The sequence below is a fragment of the Apodemus sylvaticus genome, chromosome 3, assembly GCF_947179515.1.
Source record: "Apodemus sylvaticus chromosome 3, mApoSyl1.1, whole genome shotgun sequence".
NCBI classification, from domain to species: domain Eukaryota; kingdom Metazoa; phylum Chordata; class Mammalia; order Rodentia; family Muridae; genus Apodemus; species Apodemus sylvaticus.
In genome coordinates, this window is record NC_067474.1 from 99382411 (window position 1) to 99398798 (window position 16388).

The window sequence follows — 16388 nt, forward strand, 5'->3', positions numbered from 1 at the left end:
AACTGGACAGACAGCGGGGACATGTAGGAATGCTGGACGTTGAAGAGATTGAAGCCTGTTTATTTTTATAATTTTTGTATATTTATTTTAAGGAATGACTAGTTTGTTGGGGGCAGTAGGGAAGAGTTTTCTTTTAATAATGCCACAGGACTTTCTCCAGCCTTGCTATTGCCTAAGAAAAGTGAGACTCGGTCTTCATCCCCAGACCTGTCGGTGCATAGGATAGGAACAGGAAAACTACACTGAGCAGTAAGTTCCTCTGCAAATCCTATAACCTCACTGAGAGCAAAGGTACCCACAAAGCATATAGAGGCGAGGAGAATTTGTAGTTGAGCCTGCCCTATCAGAGTGCCTCACTGCCTTCCTCCGCCTGCTCCAGTTTATCTCCGTTGTCCTGCCTTCCCAGGTTCTGAGATACCCCATTTCTATCTCCAGGCACACCCAGACCCATGATGCACTGATTATACTGACTCCTTTGTAAAGCACCTGTCCACCACCATGAGGAAGCTGTGATGATTACTTGTAATTGTCAACTTGGCACAACATAGAATCTCCTGGGAAGACCGTCTCAATGAAATGTGGATATCTGTGTTTGAGAGTATATATGTGTATATATGTATATGTTCAGATCAGATTAGCCTGTGGGCTTGCCTGTGAGGAAATTCTTTTTTAATTGGGTAAATCGGGGTGGTGATAAAATGTCAGATTGTGAAGTAATCCAAATTCAGAAAAAGACAAATGCCACATGTTTTCTCATATCTGTGATTCCTTGCTCTAAATCATCAGAGATGAGTCTATAACCCAGAATAGCCACAAAAATCAGATGAGAAAAAGGGACCATAGGGATGGGGGAAGAGTTATAGAGGGGAAAGGGGAAAGTAGGAAGATGGAGGGGTGCTTTAATTTAGGGGTGAGGAGAGAGATCATTACAGAAGGGTGCAGAGGGAGGATAGCAGAATGCTTGAAAATGTCATAGGAAATCATAGTTTATATTTACTTAAAGTTACATGTAGGTGTAGGCCTATTTGTGAATATATGTGTATAAAACTATATATACGCGTATATAAACAGATATGTATACATATATGTATATTCTTTTAATGAAGTTGTAATACTTAGAGCTATAATGATACCCCCCTCCAAAGCCGTAGACTGTCTGGTAGAAACATCAGCACTAGGCATGAGAAACCTCCTTTTGAGCTGGTTAAGGGAGTCTAAGAGATTCCTAAAACAATACAGGCTATTTCTGTTTCCCTTAGTTGCCTCCCAGAGTTGATTTTAGGTCCAAATTTCTGAAGACATACACACTTTGAAGTCAGAGGACCGGAGCTGGATCAGACCCTTACAGCCTCCACACTGAGCACTAGACTTCACAGAATAGGAAGGTCCTACACAGGCTGCCAATGGAGGGAAGCAACAAATATCTCTACCCAGCCGTGATGCCTGTGAACCACAACCAATGACCAGCATGGCTGGCTATCCCTAAATGCACAGTAGTGGCACTTACATCTTGGGAGTAATCAGCAGCTGTCTAGTTGGACTTAAGGTCCACTCCCAGGAGAGATGTCATGCCTGGTAATAGAAATATAGCCAACTGTCCTGACTAGTGAAATCATGTATATTAAGAGGAGAACCTACTATAGTCACTTTACAAAGCCAGTACAATTACTATAAAATTACTTTTCTTTATACCTACAGATAAACATACCCTCCAGACCTCATCTTCTCTTTGCAGCAGATAGAGACCATTATGGAAAACCAGAACTGCCCAAAAGACAGAAAGCAAGTGATCATGGGGTGACCAACCCCATCTACAACATGATTCCTGCTCCTGAGGATCAGAGAATATCATAGAAGAGAGGGGAGAAGGTAAGAGCCAGAGGACCAGCTGACTCTTACAGAGGAGCAGACTTGTAAGAATTGTCTCTCCTAGAAATGACAAGAAAACATCACCAAGGACACTTCAACAACATGGCTGCCTGAACAATGAAATGACAACCGGTGGACATGCTAATGTAGAAGAGGGAAAGTTCACTGAGCCCCAACCCTCAGTACAGAACTACATGCAACTAATGGAAGCTGAGTGAGGGACAATCATTTTCCCTAGGGAGGTGCCCTGAGTTGGTTGTTCCATACCAAGTAGTCAGCACAGAAAAATCATTCATATATGTATAGATGAATACATATAGATATTATATGTATATATAGCCAGACTCATCGAGTTGTATTTGTGTATGTACGTAATTTAATATATAATAGATGGTATATAATAAATATATAATTACTATATAATATATGATATATAAGATATAATATGATATGTGATGTGTGATATATGATATGTGATATATGATATATAATATAGTTAAAGGAAAAGAGACTATTAATTTGAGAGGGAGTAAGGGATGATGTAGAAGAAATTAGAGGGAAACACTCTGGGAGGCAGAGGCAGGTGGATTTCTAAGTTCAAGGCCAGCCTGGTCTACACAGCCAGGGCTATACAGAGAAACCCTGTCTCAAAAAAAACAAATCCAAAAACAAAAAAAAAACAAAAAACAAAAAAAACCAATGCAGCCCTGCCCCACAAACCCCCGGAGTATCCCACGTGAACTGTCTAGCTTGTCTGCTTGGGACAATAGTGTACATCACAAGCATGAACTGGTGATAAACTTTGTGGCTGTGGGTACTCTGCCTCCCCCATCCCCAGGACTGCATAGCTTGTCTCTCTCCTAAAAGATCAAAGGCTGGTCATTATGCTCCAACGTCATGCCTAGTATGTAACAGATACCAAATAAAATGTGCATATTTCAAAAATGTCAGGGGAAAAGAAAGGGAACTTTGGAAGTGCCTCTTTGGAAGAGGCAGAGGACCCAGTAGGAGGGGGAAGGCATGAACAAGGGAGGGTACAGAGGAAAGGTGTGAACACAGTCAGAGTATGGCATATATGTATAGAAGGTGTCTCCACAAAACCCATTTCTGTATGCAATTAATATATGCTAACTAAAAGAAAAAGCAAGAATGAAAACGATTTTGAGTGTTTTCACCCTAAAGAGGTGTTTGGGAATACAGATACTCTAGCCTGATTAGAAACTGTAGCAATCAGGATTATTCTTTAGGCTGTGCCTTGCCCTGGGTGGCATTTTACAAAACAGAACTTGAGTCCATTTTGAGTGCCGAGGAAGACAAGAGGATGACTCTGCACTCTCTTGTTCTTGTAGACACCAATTGTCCAGCAGTAGCCAAGATACACAAATGACAACCTCTCCTTCAAAGTACAAAGATGCCACCTATATGCTTACCAAAGCAACCTGGAACATGAGAGCACAGGAATGTACTCAAACCACGTCAGGGGACTGGAGAGATGGCCCCATGGTAAACAGCATTGGCTGCTCATCCGGAGCACCTACTTCTGTGCCCATCACCCACATGGTGAGCATTCATGCATGCAGGCAAATCATTCATTAAGAGTAAATAATATTTAAAAAAAAAATCAGAAAAACTGGCCGTGGTGGCACACACCTTTAATCCCAGTACTTGGAAAGGCAGAAGCAGATGGATTTCTGAGTTCAAGGCCAGCCTGGTCTACAGAGTAAGTTCCAGGACAGCCAGGGCTACACAGAGAAACCCTGTCTCAAAAAAAAATTTAAGAAAAACAGGCCCAAGAACTTATCAAATATATAAAGATGAACGGTGTAATACTCCTACCTGAACACCAAAAGGAGTAGGATCCTAACATTCCAATGATAATGGCCCCCCACACCTTTCTCTGATTTCCCAGGATGTCCCTCAAGAGTTCCAACAGAGAACTCACACTTGTCTCCTAGACTTCAAGCTCAGCATGGTACCCATTGCTTGATGAGGTCAAACTAAATCTCCCAGTCCATCCATCCATCCATCCATCCACCCATCCATCCACCCATCCATCCTGTCTTCCATCAGGACCCAATTTCACACCTAGCCTCTACTGCCTTGCATCTCTACAGTTCCCACATCACTGCAGTTCAGGTCTGCAGACCTTGCAGCAGCAATCCAGTAGGGCTGGTAATACTGTATCCGACCACCTTTAGAGAGTCTCTGTGTCTACAACAGCTCTCAGCCTCTGGTAAGGCCTCTTTGAACTCTATGGCATCCATAGCTCTTTTGCAGCCCCTCTGAAACATACATAGAGAGAGATATAATTGAAAGGTGATATGTAATGAATGACCTGAGAGTTAATAGTCATAGCTGGATTAGAATAAAAGACATAGTGTTTTCTCTGGCCAGATTTAAAGGAAAGTCAAGACAAATTGGCCATGTGCAACCAATCAATCCAAAGTGGCTTATGATTTGGTTTTCAATAAATGTTAGCACTGTGAAGAGATGCAAAGATGTCTGTGTTTCTGGCATAGCACACTTAGTACAAAACCTTACAGCCAAAACAATAATAATAATAATAATAAATCTTTAAAGTGGGAGCTAGAGAGATGTTCTTCCAGAGGACACAGTTCAGATCCCAGCATCCGTAAAATATAAGCACCTATAACACCGATTTCGAGAGATACAAAGCCCTTCTGGCTTCCAAGGGCATGCCTATGCACACCTTATACTCAACACAAATACACACATATACACAAATTAAAAGTAAAATAAATACACAATTAAAAGTAAAAACATTTTTTGAAAACTTTATACAATGCACTATTATTAAAATGCCAACTCATGCCCTATAAATGGGCATTAATTATTGTGTGTCCATTTAAAATACAGATATTTTCAAAAGAAAAAAATCAGTCTAACATAAAAATTTTAAACTAGCAAAACTAATTTATGGTATTAAATTGCTATGATATGGTATAATGGGGCAAGAAATGCAGCTCAGTTAATTTGTCTGGCATTTGGGATAACCTGGTTTCAATACCCAGCATGGGGGAAAAAAAGCTACAATGGTTGTGTTCTACTTCTATAGATGTGGTACCTTTTTGCTCAAGCTCTATATGTACAGTAAAAATGCATTGATCTATGTAACCATACTGCACTCACTTTCTGTATGTTACATTCAAATTTCTTATAGTTGGATGAAAACAAGGAAATTGTAGATTCCTAATTAGCTTAAATTTTTAACAGATTTCCCCATTGTAAGAGTCAAACAGAATGCAAGTCAAACAAGGATCATAAAATATATTCTAAAAGGTCAAGATACTGTGCATTTCTGCCACCTGTGGGACCTCAGCCATGATCACCCAGTTTTGCCACTGTAGCATAGAAGCAATTATAGCAGATGCATAAAAGAATGGATATAACCCTGTTCTAATATAATGTACCCGCCAAAAGTGAACCTCGAATATTGTAATTTTCAACATGTCCTGAAATTTGTTTTTCAGTTATAGACAATGATAAAGCCATTCTTAGCCTCCCATCCGTACAAAAGTAGGCTGCTTGCTGGATTTAGCTGCAGGTAGTGGTTTGACCTGTGCCCTAAGATGATGTGCATATACCCATGTCTTAGTGAGTCTGTAGACCTGGCCTGTCCTCTCTGTAATCCTTCTCTCACCTTTGTAGGTAGGCAGATACTGTATTATCTTGTCACCATTCGGAAATTTACTGTCCCGAGGTTTGATGAGGCCAACTGGACAGGTAGGGAGGTAGTTAAAATCGTGTTTATACGTTGTGAGTAAATCCATAGTCTCTTCACTCCGAACATATGGGTCATGCTGGTGGAAATTCACCGGTAACATTTTGTGAAGCCCATAATCTCTCCTAGGAGAAGAATAAGCACACATCATTGGGGTCCTTGCTCAGAAAAAGACAGCATTGTCCCCTTGGCTCATATTAGTCAACATTCTACTCAATCTCCTTACCTTCTATTTTTCTTTCTTCTACTATGGAACATGTCACTACAATTGACTTTTGCCCATGTTTGACCTCTTGGGTGTCATCTTGACTCCACCCCTCAAAGCCACCAAGTCTGTCATTCACCAGGAGCAGTCCCTCTACCTTATTGGTTTTTCTTTCCCCTTTGGTCCAGACCCTTTTTTACTTGAGCCATGTGACAACCTTCCCCCTATCTTCCTCCTTCTGCTCCAATTGCCTTGGTGTGTCTGGAATAAACGGTGAATGAAACATCAGATCAGCTTACCCCAGTGTTTTTAAATGTCTTCCTGATAAAACCCAGCTCTCCCATGCAATTTCCAAGTTGTCCCACACCTGTCCCATGACTTACCCCTACCTACACCACATGTCAACCACAAAGCTCACTGAGAAGAAAGGCTCTTCTGTAGCGAATCTCCTTCCTGTCTTCCATCCAACCCCTCATGTGGGGTTAGCATCTGTTTTTCAGATACACTCACCTTTCTCTCTGTGTCGTCAGGAACTTCTTCTACTAATACTTACCTCCTCTACTCAGTCTTATAGAAAACCCAGAAGAGAAAAAAATGTCATAGAGACACAGTCTTCACTTCTTTGCTATCTATTGCTGTCAGTGCCTCCCATTATGTCAAAGAACAACAAAACAGTAAAATAGAAAAGACAGGATGCTGTTCACCAGAGCAATCACTTCCCAAATCATCCCACACATTTATGACAGGCCCAGGTGGCACCTGCCCATCACACTGGCCGTACTCAGCTGAGTCAGATTATCCTGCCCACTGCAACAGTTTCTACTGCCTATTTCTCCATAAGACCAGTTCCTCCAAAGACAAACTACTTTTTCCTGAATCCCCTTCAGCCAAACAGGACAAGGGAAAAGCAGAATTTTTCCCTTAAAGGTACTAGAGTGAACAGCTCTGTCAATGGAGGGAAGAGAGTTCCAGACAGGAAACATTAGGCTGAACACTAATAAAACCTACTTCCAGGCTGAAACCTGGGGCAGCATCACTGACCCATGCTTGAGTAGCAAGGGTAACACGCTCCACTGTAAACTGCCTTGCATGAATTATAAACGGAGTTGTCCAGGTCCTGAGCATGCTTGGTGGGGTGAAAAAGTGTGGAAGCATGAGAATTGGTCTCCTTGGGACTGCAAGTGGGAAATGGGAGATGCTTCTGCTCAACTCCCATAACACCCTCTTGGTACATCTTAAAATCTATCTTAGTAGCAAGAACAACACCTGCAGCCTGAGCCACCTTCCCAGCAGCCTCACTGTGGGCTGACAGCAAAGGGAAGCTAAGGGACCCCAGCATCTGGAAGTCAGTTATATAGATGGGAGTTATGGAATAAACAGGCTGACAAGAAGCTAATAAGAAACCAGGGGTCAGGTTCACACTTAACCTTCTTAGATTAAGGTTGCGATTTCTCACACCTCAACCAATTGCAGTGAGACACTAGGAGACACTAACCCTCCGTGAGCTGTATGGACCAATAAAAATGGCTAAAACCCCATCTGAAAATCAGTTAACCTGAAAATAATCTTCCTTCAAAAGTTCACCTTCTGAAGAGAAAATACCTAACAGGAACTGAAGTTTCTCTGCTCCCAGGACTAGAGTGGTATTTTGAAACCACCTTATCTATGTCCAGTAGTGGCTAACCAGGCTGTGGTCCCTCTGCACTTCTGAGAAATAGCAGAAGGCACCAAAAGCCATCATTGAAGGGCAAAGCTACTTGTCCAAGCTTGAATGCCGAGGCCTCCTGCCCCAGAGCTCTATTACTACCTTAAAAAGGCCACTTCTTCAAAATGCCGTCGTCCAAGGGTATCCAGACCTGCAGACTAGCAGCTGAAGTAGGCTCAATGCCCCCATCTACAGTTCACCCACAGGAAGCTGCTAAGCAATGCCCACAAACTCACCAGCTCAGTGGCTGGCCGCTAGGAGCTCCTCAAAGACACAGGAAACTTCATGTTGAGCTTAGGGAATGGATTCATTACTGAATCTCCTTCCTCAAAAAGATTCAAATCCCATTATGAATGTGCATCTTTATTTGAATTCATTAACCAGCAATAGAGAGAAGGCAACTAATTAAGGGGAGGAGAAGCCTCTCACCTTCAGGAGAAAGGATCATTTTTAAGTTTGATGTTTGAAGTCACCATGGCTTGCAAATGAGTTTTATCAGAATGAATGGGTTTCCTCATTAGATTTCTTATGTTGGGAACATTTACTGAGACCTATCATTAGCCACAGCCTAACTGCCTGTCCCCAATCTCACATAATCTTACATCCTTCAAGTTCATGAAAAGAAAAAAAAAACCTTTATTTTATTCTACCCAGAAATTGCTTAAATTTAACAGCTTGTTTCCAACATTCAATGGCTTCTCTCTTCCTGTGGTACATTTCCCCAGAGTCTAGCATCCCTGTGACTCTGAAGAAAAAGAGGGGGGAAAGGTCAAAGAGCTAAGTTTTCTTTGGGTAGGTAGCTATAAAAGCTACCCAGCATGGAAAATCAAGAGTTAAACTTGAATTAAGTGCTGGCTAAAGTGGTCCTGCCGGGAAGTTATAGCTTCATTTCAAATCATTTGGCTAAGCTAAAGAAAGGTGTTGGGCATGAATAGGGAAAAAGGAAAGAAGAAATTACAAAATTGCTAACGAAAACCATTTGCCTGGAAGTAGGGAATGGAGAATTTTCACAGGAGCCAAGCAATGTTTACTTTGTTTTAATAGTTTCATATTTATGCAAATTTCAGAATTTATTACAGTAGCTACCAGAGAATCAATAATATTAAAATGTACTCTGTCTTATGGGGTGGGGGTGGCTTCCTATTTGCCAAAGCAGTCTTCAGAATATTTTATAATTTTTAAAACAAAATATTTTATACCTTTTAAAAATATACAGAGGGAGAGAAACTCTTCTCTTTGGAGCCTCCCCTTGTCCCCTCTCTCCTCTAGAAAGGGTCTACATGACTTCCCTCCTCCCATACATTCCCCAACCACAGAACAGGAATCTGTTGCGTGTACTAGCCAAGGTGTCTCAGAGCCAATCTATGTCTCTCATCATTAGTCTCCTGCATAGATAAATTAGACACAGTGTCTATCCTCAGATGTGTATTTCAGTATCTCTCTCCTTGTCCTCAGCGAACCCTCTTCCCATAACTTGTCCTCTTAACCAGGTAAGGAGCTACTCTCTGCCTTATTTGTTTGTTATTTTATTATTTTCATAGGTAATTTTCAAACTTCCCCACGTCTGAAGACACCTTCTAAGGAAGCCATTATGTCATCTCAGGCAGGTCTGGACAGCCTTTTCCAGAACACTGAGAAAGATCCCTCAGCGGAACTGCAAAGCTTGATCCCAGCATCATCCCTGAAGCCAGTAGATGCTCCTACAACCACTCGGGGTTCAAATTGCACAATATTATCTCTCCTCTATTGTCTATTTGAGGAGTATTCTACCTCCTCAAATCCTGCTGAGGTAGAAGCTAACGTCTGCCACCATTCTATGTAGCCTAGAAGACGCCATGCTTAAGCTACTGGATGGGACTGGAGTCAGCCCAGTCAGCAGGTTTCTGGGGCAGCACCAGCAGGTGGGAGAAGAAATGGCCCTGGCTGAGTCTTTGCTCCTTCATTTTCCATGAACTGCTTCTGAGTCACAGCTTCAGCCTGAAAGCAGTCACCAGCCTGTGCCAGATGAGGCAGCTAAAACCAGCCTTTGCCAGATTCTTTCTGTTCACTAAAAAAGCAGAAAAGCAAAATGAGGCAATCTTGGAAAGTAAGGAGCTAAAGCCAAAGTTCTGTATGTCTCTGGACCTGGATCCCCGCTTGCCCCACACACCAGAAGTGGCCTTTGAATTAAGGATAACTGAATTGAAATGGAATTTGGGCTGCCACCCAAGACGTGGAGTTCACACTTTGAGCCTAGTCAAATTACCTGTCCAATAAACAAACAAAATGTTTTTCAGAAGAATGTAAAAAGGGAAATAATCCAAAGTCTCCAAATGAAACAGTCACAATACTGTCCAGAACCGATACAAAACTACTCAACACCCTGCAGAAAAACACGACCCACGTACCTCCAGCAGACTAGATGGTGAACCTAGCAAAGATCTCAAAGCAGCTATTTTCACTATGCTTCATGAGAAAGGGCAAAATAAGGTCATTATAAACTATAATAAACTAAGAGCTAGAAAATGACACAAAAGAAATAAGAGCTATTGTCGAAAAAAACAAATAAAATAAAAACAAATGGAAACTCAAAAGGCTAAAGCTAGACTTGGTGGTGCATCCCTCTAATCCCTGAGTTCCTGCACTCAGATGAAGAATGAGTCTGGTCATCAGATGATGCCAGCCTGGGATTCTGAGTGAGACCTCATCTCAAAAAAAAAAATCTAAAAAATACATTATCTGAGAAAAAATAATTCGCTGGGTGTATGGAGAGGAGGAAGGCATCAGAGAACATGAAGACAGAGTAACTAAAAGCTACCTAATCTGAACCAGGGGTGGGGGGGGGGGTGGAGATTAGGGCAGAGAAACAGACAAACAGGAACCTAGATTCTTAATGAAATAATGGACGAAATATCCAAAAAACTCAATTAAGAGTTCACATCAACAAAGCCAAGGCCCTCAGGCTCCCCAGGCAAGCCTAGAGCTGCAAACCTTGTCTTGTCTTCATTAATCCTCAGCCCCCACCCCCACCAACTCAGATAACTGCAGCATTGAGTACCAGAGAATCCACAAAGAAAACCCATACCGTTCAACCAGCATGTCAAGACAACTCATTACCTTTTCTAGCATGCTTCCTGGCTTTAGGCAAGGGTACCAAAATCCCTCTCTTTTACTCTTTGATTTATAATCTCACTGATTTAGCAATAACCCTTATCAATAAGCAAGAGTCTATACTAGCAATCCACCCCACCACCCCCTACCTTTAAACCTTCCTCCTCCTCTTCCTCCTCCTCTTCCTCCTCCTCCTCCTCTCCTCCCTGCCCCCTCTCCTTCCCCATGCATGGATGGGCCCTCCAGTGCATCCTGCCCACATCTCACTCCCTTTTAGTGTACTATGTAAGACTGATGAAGCTAGCTTAAGCAACAGAAATACTGTCCCACATGGGGGCCCGAGTGTTACATCCAGGGGCAGTCTAATGGAAAGCGAAGCTAGAAATACAAACTTTCTTCATAGCTTAATGTTGGATCTAGCTGAGCTAAAGGCAGGTCCTGCCTGCAAGAACATTACCAAAGGCTGCAAAATTTTTAAAAGAGAAAAAAAATTGAGATTTTCCAGTAAAAAGGACTGGAAATCGCAGGCATTCCCCTTCTGACACCTGCTTTAAATCCCCACAATTTATAGTCAGTAAGAGTTGTGCACAGCTGTAATCACGCCCGCGCTGGGATGATAACCTTTCCAGAAGCCAGGTGGTTTTTGTGTCTGGACTTAATCACCAAACTTAGCCGAGCAGGGACTCCAAATGACTTTTTCATGCAGCAGGTGGGAGCCCGTGTCCAGCCTCAGACACTATACAGAGTCCACCTGTAGATAAGGACATGAGTGACGCGCCATGGGAGCCGAGGGGCGACAGTCTGTGCAGACGACACATCCCATCCCCTAAAAGCCTCCGGGGAGGCAGGCTGCTGTGCATTCCTGAAAGTAGTCAGCTTTTCCTCAGTCTGCCAAAAGAGACAGAATGGGAGTGAGGTGCAGCAGAGCAGCTCCCCAGAGTTTGTGCCTGGCTTCCCTTCTGAGGAAAGGATAAACGGGAAGAAATCCCCTATCAGCTTTTCACCTCAGCCTCAGGTTCAGGGCTTGAACATAGGACCTTCCAGGTGATAAGCAAGTGCCCTGTGAGCGTGGTACACCCCAGCTCCCAGCCCCGCTCCCTCCCCGTTAGGAACCGGATTCCACCCTTCTCTTTTTTAAAGCTCTGTAATCCTTAATAGTATAGGAAATTCTTTCAGTAGCTTGGGACCTCTTTATATAAACTGGATTTATCATTACTGTGGCTCTGGCTGAGGCGGGGCACCTGCTGGGAGATGGGTTTATTGTTATAAATGACATGGGCGAAGATAGCTTAAGCCAGAGACTAATTTTATGATAGGAAGGATGGGAGTATGAAGGGCTTCCATATCTGAGGACCTCAGAGCTGGGCAGTGGGACAGGGATCCTGCCTCAGAGAATGGATGTGTGTTTGCTCTCCTAAGGTTTAGACATGAACAAGAGCATCTCCCAACAAACAAGCCTCAATCATTTTCCCTATACTTCCGGGATGGAAAATACATTTCCGTCATAATGTTGCAGGAGTTAGTGCTTTTAATGTCACAATAAAGTGTTCTTCCTTTCTTGAAAACTAGGTGTAAAGAGACGAGGACTGCTACACCCGGGAGCAGAAAATGAAGTCTGAAGTCAGCTCCCAACGCTAAGCTTATACTTTCCTTATTAACCACCGCATCGCGCATGCTCACAGGACACTCCTTTGGTCTGGCCTGTGGTCTCTTGGAATGAGATGCAAAGCTCAGGAGTAGCCCACAGTCTTTGCTGCGAGCTCTAGAGACCTGAGATGATGTTTTCTTAGCAAAACAAAGCCCAAACTGTAAGGTTCAGGTTCACATCATTTAATAAGCTGTAGGTTGATAAAAAGCAGCTCTAAGTTATACTGTTCAAATGTACCAGGACCCAGAACCCTGTCCTTAAACTAGGTCATGTACAATAACTGCTAGGTATCAGCCAAATCCCTCAGCTGCCCGCCATTCCCAAGATGTCCCTATCCAGTAGTTCCTACCAAGCTCAGACATCTCTTAGCTTCTTCATTCCTCCCCTTAGATGACCTCCTAACCTAGACATGGCTTCTATGGGTCTAACATACAGCACCTGGGTTTTAGATAAGAACACTTACAAGTCAAAATCTCAAGAGAGGAAGTTTCTATTATTTTGAGAAAAAGATGTCATGCTCCACCTCGGGCCAGCTGGAATCATTATTAAAACCACACAAAATTACAATGCAATGGGTGAGCCAGAGGAGGATAAGCAGGCAGTTGTCGAAGCATCTGTGATATCTAAGTGCTGTGAGGGAACAAATGGGGTACACTGTCAGCTCTACAGCACAGAAATCCTATCTTTTAGAGATGAGGAATAGGGAAACCAAGAACACATCAAGGTTCAGAAGGTTTCTACTGCAGACTGACTGACTGGACCTGAAATCCCACCCAACTGCATTCAAAGATGTTCCTAATGCCACAGATCACTAAGCCAGGCATCACCATCAGAAAGTTACTAACCAAACTGTCAATGGAAAATACATAGTCTTGTGAGCACAGAACCCTCAAACTGAGCATTTTCCCCAGCCCCTGGTGATAGGACCTCCATAAATAACACTTGGAGGTGGCTCCATGTTTACAAGGCCCTAGCTCCTAACAATCTCAACTTGGAAGTCAACTGGAGTATAGCAGGATCAACTGAAAATTAAGTATGTTCTTTGCCTATCCTAAGTATTTGTGGGATCTCTAATTCAAAACCCATAGCACCACAACAGAAGGGCCCATTCTTTATTACGAGCCTTTTTTTTTCCACCCAATTATTATGGAGCCTTCCACAAAGTCAAAAATTCCTTTTCCAGCAGCAGGCCCTCTCCTTCCAGTTTAATGTTTAACTTAACCACCTTTAATTACACAGACCAATTTAGCCTCCTGACCCTCACTTCAACAAGCAAGAATTATCAGTAAGAGAGTGTTTGGGAATAGTTACAAAAGCTAACAACTACAAGAACCTCTTTCAGAGCTATCTAGTGCATCAGCATTCAGGCACTAACGTCAAATTCCACACCACACGCTGTTACCTTAATATGACACTATGTGTTACTAGTTTCAGATCATCCATTTGCTTACTAGCAAATATATGCCCTCACCTGGATGTGGTCAGGCCTTCCATTGGTATAGATGCTTTCCGGAAGACCCGCTGGGGCTTGAAGGAATTTCTGGGCAGGTAAGACTCATAGATCGGATATTTCTCGGTGTACTCGGAGAGAAGACATGGTTTCTCTGTTTTATCATAAATCTTCGTAGGGAGATGTGGACAGCGATGCCGCCTACAAAAGATACATGGAAAGTTTGGTTAGTTACTTTCTTGACAGGAAAACATGCGGTCTGAAAATGCATGTCCTCCAAATGTGACACAGACTGGCTGCTGCAATTAGAACTCAGAATTTAACCTTCCTTTCCTCTATTGCACCATGTACATGTCAAAACAAAAGATCACTCTCAACTGTGTAATCAAAATATGTGGATCATAAAATTACCTGCAGGCATGGCTGATGTACAACTGTCATTTGTCACACTGCTTGTGGAGGTGTTTAAAATAGTCTGTACCATAATAAATGGCTTCAGTGTCCAACCTTCTGTGGGTCACTCTACCCAACTGCCCTTTTGAGAAACCTGAGGTAGAAATTGATCAGGCAGCTTCCAGATCTCCAACACGGGAATTCCACTGTTATCTTTGGTAAGAAGCTGGACATGTCCTTGGCCTTGGCCTGGTCACAGGCCAGGATTGCCAGAGAAGGGGTCTAGTTTGTATCTCTCTTCTAAGTGAGTACCCCTTCTTGGAAGCTTCACACATTAGGGTGCAAACTAAACCCCAGTGCAGATACCAATCCCCCTCTGGTGAAAAGCTTTGGAACTAGACCTCTGGGTCAATTTCAGCTCATGATCGTAAGGTCTCAGCTCTTGCAGTGGATGAGGAAGTGTTAGATAACTACATGAGGACTAGAACCCTGAAGGCCATTGAGGTCCACTCTAGACCCACTTCCTGTCTGTAACACTAGAAAGGAAGACATCACAAGTGCCCCTCCTAATCCCTCATGTCAAAAGGAGGAGCTAGCCAGACAGTGGTGGTGCACACCTTTAATCCCAGCACTTGGGAGGCAGAAGCAGATGGATTTCTGAGTTTGAGGCCAGCCTGGTCTACAGAGTAAGTTCCAAGACAGCCAGGGCACAACCTTCACAAAAGTCACAAACAATATAAAATATCTTGGGGTGACTCTAACCAAACAAGAAAAAGATCTGTATGACAAGAACTTCAAATCTCTAAAGAAAGAAATCAAAGAAGACCTCAGAAGATGTAAAGATCCCCAATGCTCAGGATTAATGTAGTAAAAATGGACATCTTGCCAAAAGCAATCTACAGACTCAATGCAATTCCCATCAAAATTCCAACTCAATTCTTCATAGAGTTAGAAAGAGCAATTCTTAAATTCATTTGGAATAACAAAAAACCCAAGATAGCAAAAACTATCCTCAACAATAAAAGAACTTCTGAGGGAAATAACCATCCCTGAACTCAAGCTGTACTTCAAAGTAATAGCGATAAAAACTGCATGATATTGGTACAGTGAGAGGCAGGTAGATCAATGGAATACAATTGAAGACCCAGAAATTAACCCACACACATATGGTCACTTGATCTTTAATAAAGAAGCTAAAACCATCCAATGGAAGAAAAGACAGCATATTCAACAAATGGTGCTGGTTCAACTGTTGGGCAACACATAAAAGAATGCAAATTGATCCATTCTTATCTCCCTGTACAAAGCTCAAATCCAAGTGGATCAAGGACCTCCACATAAAAGCAGATACACTGAATCTAGTAGAAGAGAAAGTGGGGGAAAATCTCAAACATATGGGCACAGAGGAAAAGTTCCTGAACAGAACAGCAATGGCTTATGCTCTAAGATCAAGAATCGACAAATGGGACCTCATAAAATTGCAAAGCATCTGTAAGGAAAAGTACACTGTCAATAGGACAAAAATACCAACCAACAGATTGGGAAAAGATCTTTATCAATCTCACATCCTATAGAGGGATAATATCCAGTATATACAAAGAACTCAAGAAGTTAGACTCCAGAGAACTAAATAACCCTATTAAAAAATAGGGAACAGAGCTAAACAGAATTTTCAATTGAGGAAACTCAAATGATTGAGAAACACTGAAAGAAATATTCAACATCCTTAGTCATCAGTTGTTTTGCAAATCAAAACAACCCTGAGATTCCACCTCACACCAGTCAGAATTGCTAAGATCAAAAACTCAGGTGACAGCAGATCCTGGAGAGGATGTGGAAAGAGAGGAATACTCCTCCATAGCTGGTGGGATTGCAAGCTGGTATAACCCCTCTGGAAATCAATCTGGCTGTTTCTCAGAAATTTGGACTTAGTATTACCTGAGGACCCAGCTATACCACTCCTGGGCATATACCCAGAAGATGCTCTGACATGTAATATGCTATGACACATGCTCCACTATGCTCATATTTATAATAGCCATATTTATAATAGCCAGAAGCTGAAAACAACCCAGATGTCCCTCAACAGAGGAATGGATACAGAAATGTGGTACATTTACACAATGGAGTATACTCAGCTATTAAAAACAATGACTTCATGAAATTCTCAGGCAAATGAATGGAACATGAAAATAGCATCCTGAGTGAGGTAACTCAGTCACAAAAGAACACACATGGTATGTATTAATTGATAAGTGGGTATTAGCCCAAAAGTTTGGAATACCC

General features: G+C 42.3%; 1 protein-coding gene across 1 annotated transcript in view; it reads right to left on the reverse strand.

Annotated features, from left to right (window-relative positions):
- Positions 1 to 13768, reverse strand: part of Saxo1 (stabilizer of axonemal microtubules 1) — a 39580-nt gene extending 25812 nt beyond the window's left edge. Inside the window, exons 1-2 of the mRNA XM_052176721.1 lie at positions 13731 to 13768; positions 5531 to 5736 (exon numbers count right to left, since the gene is read on the reverse strand). Of these exons, the coding sequence (XP_052032681.1) occupies positions 5531 to 5736; positions 13731 to 13753 (229 nt within the window). The 5' untranslated portion in view covers positions 13754 to 13768. The remainder of the gene's footprint in view (positions 1 to 5530; positions 5737 to 13730) is intronic.
- Between the last annotated feature and the right edge of the window lie 2620 nt (positions 13769 to 16388).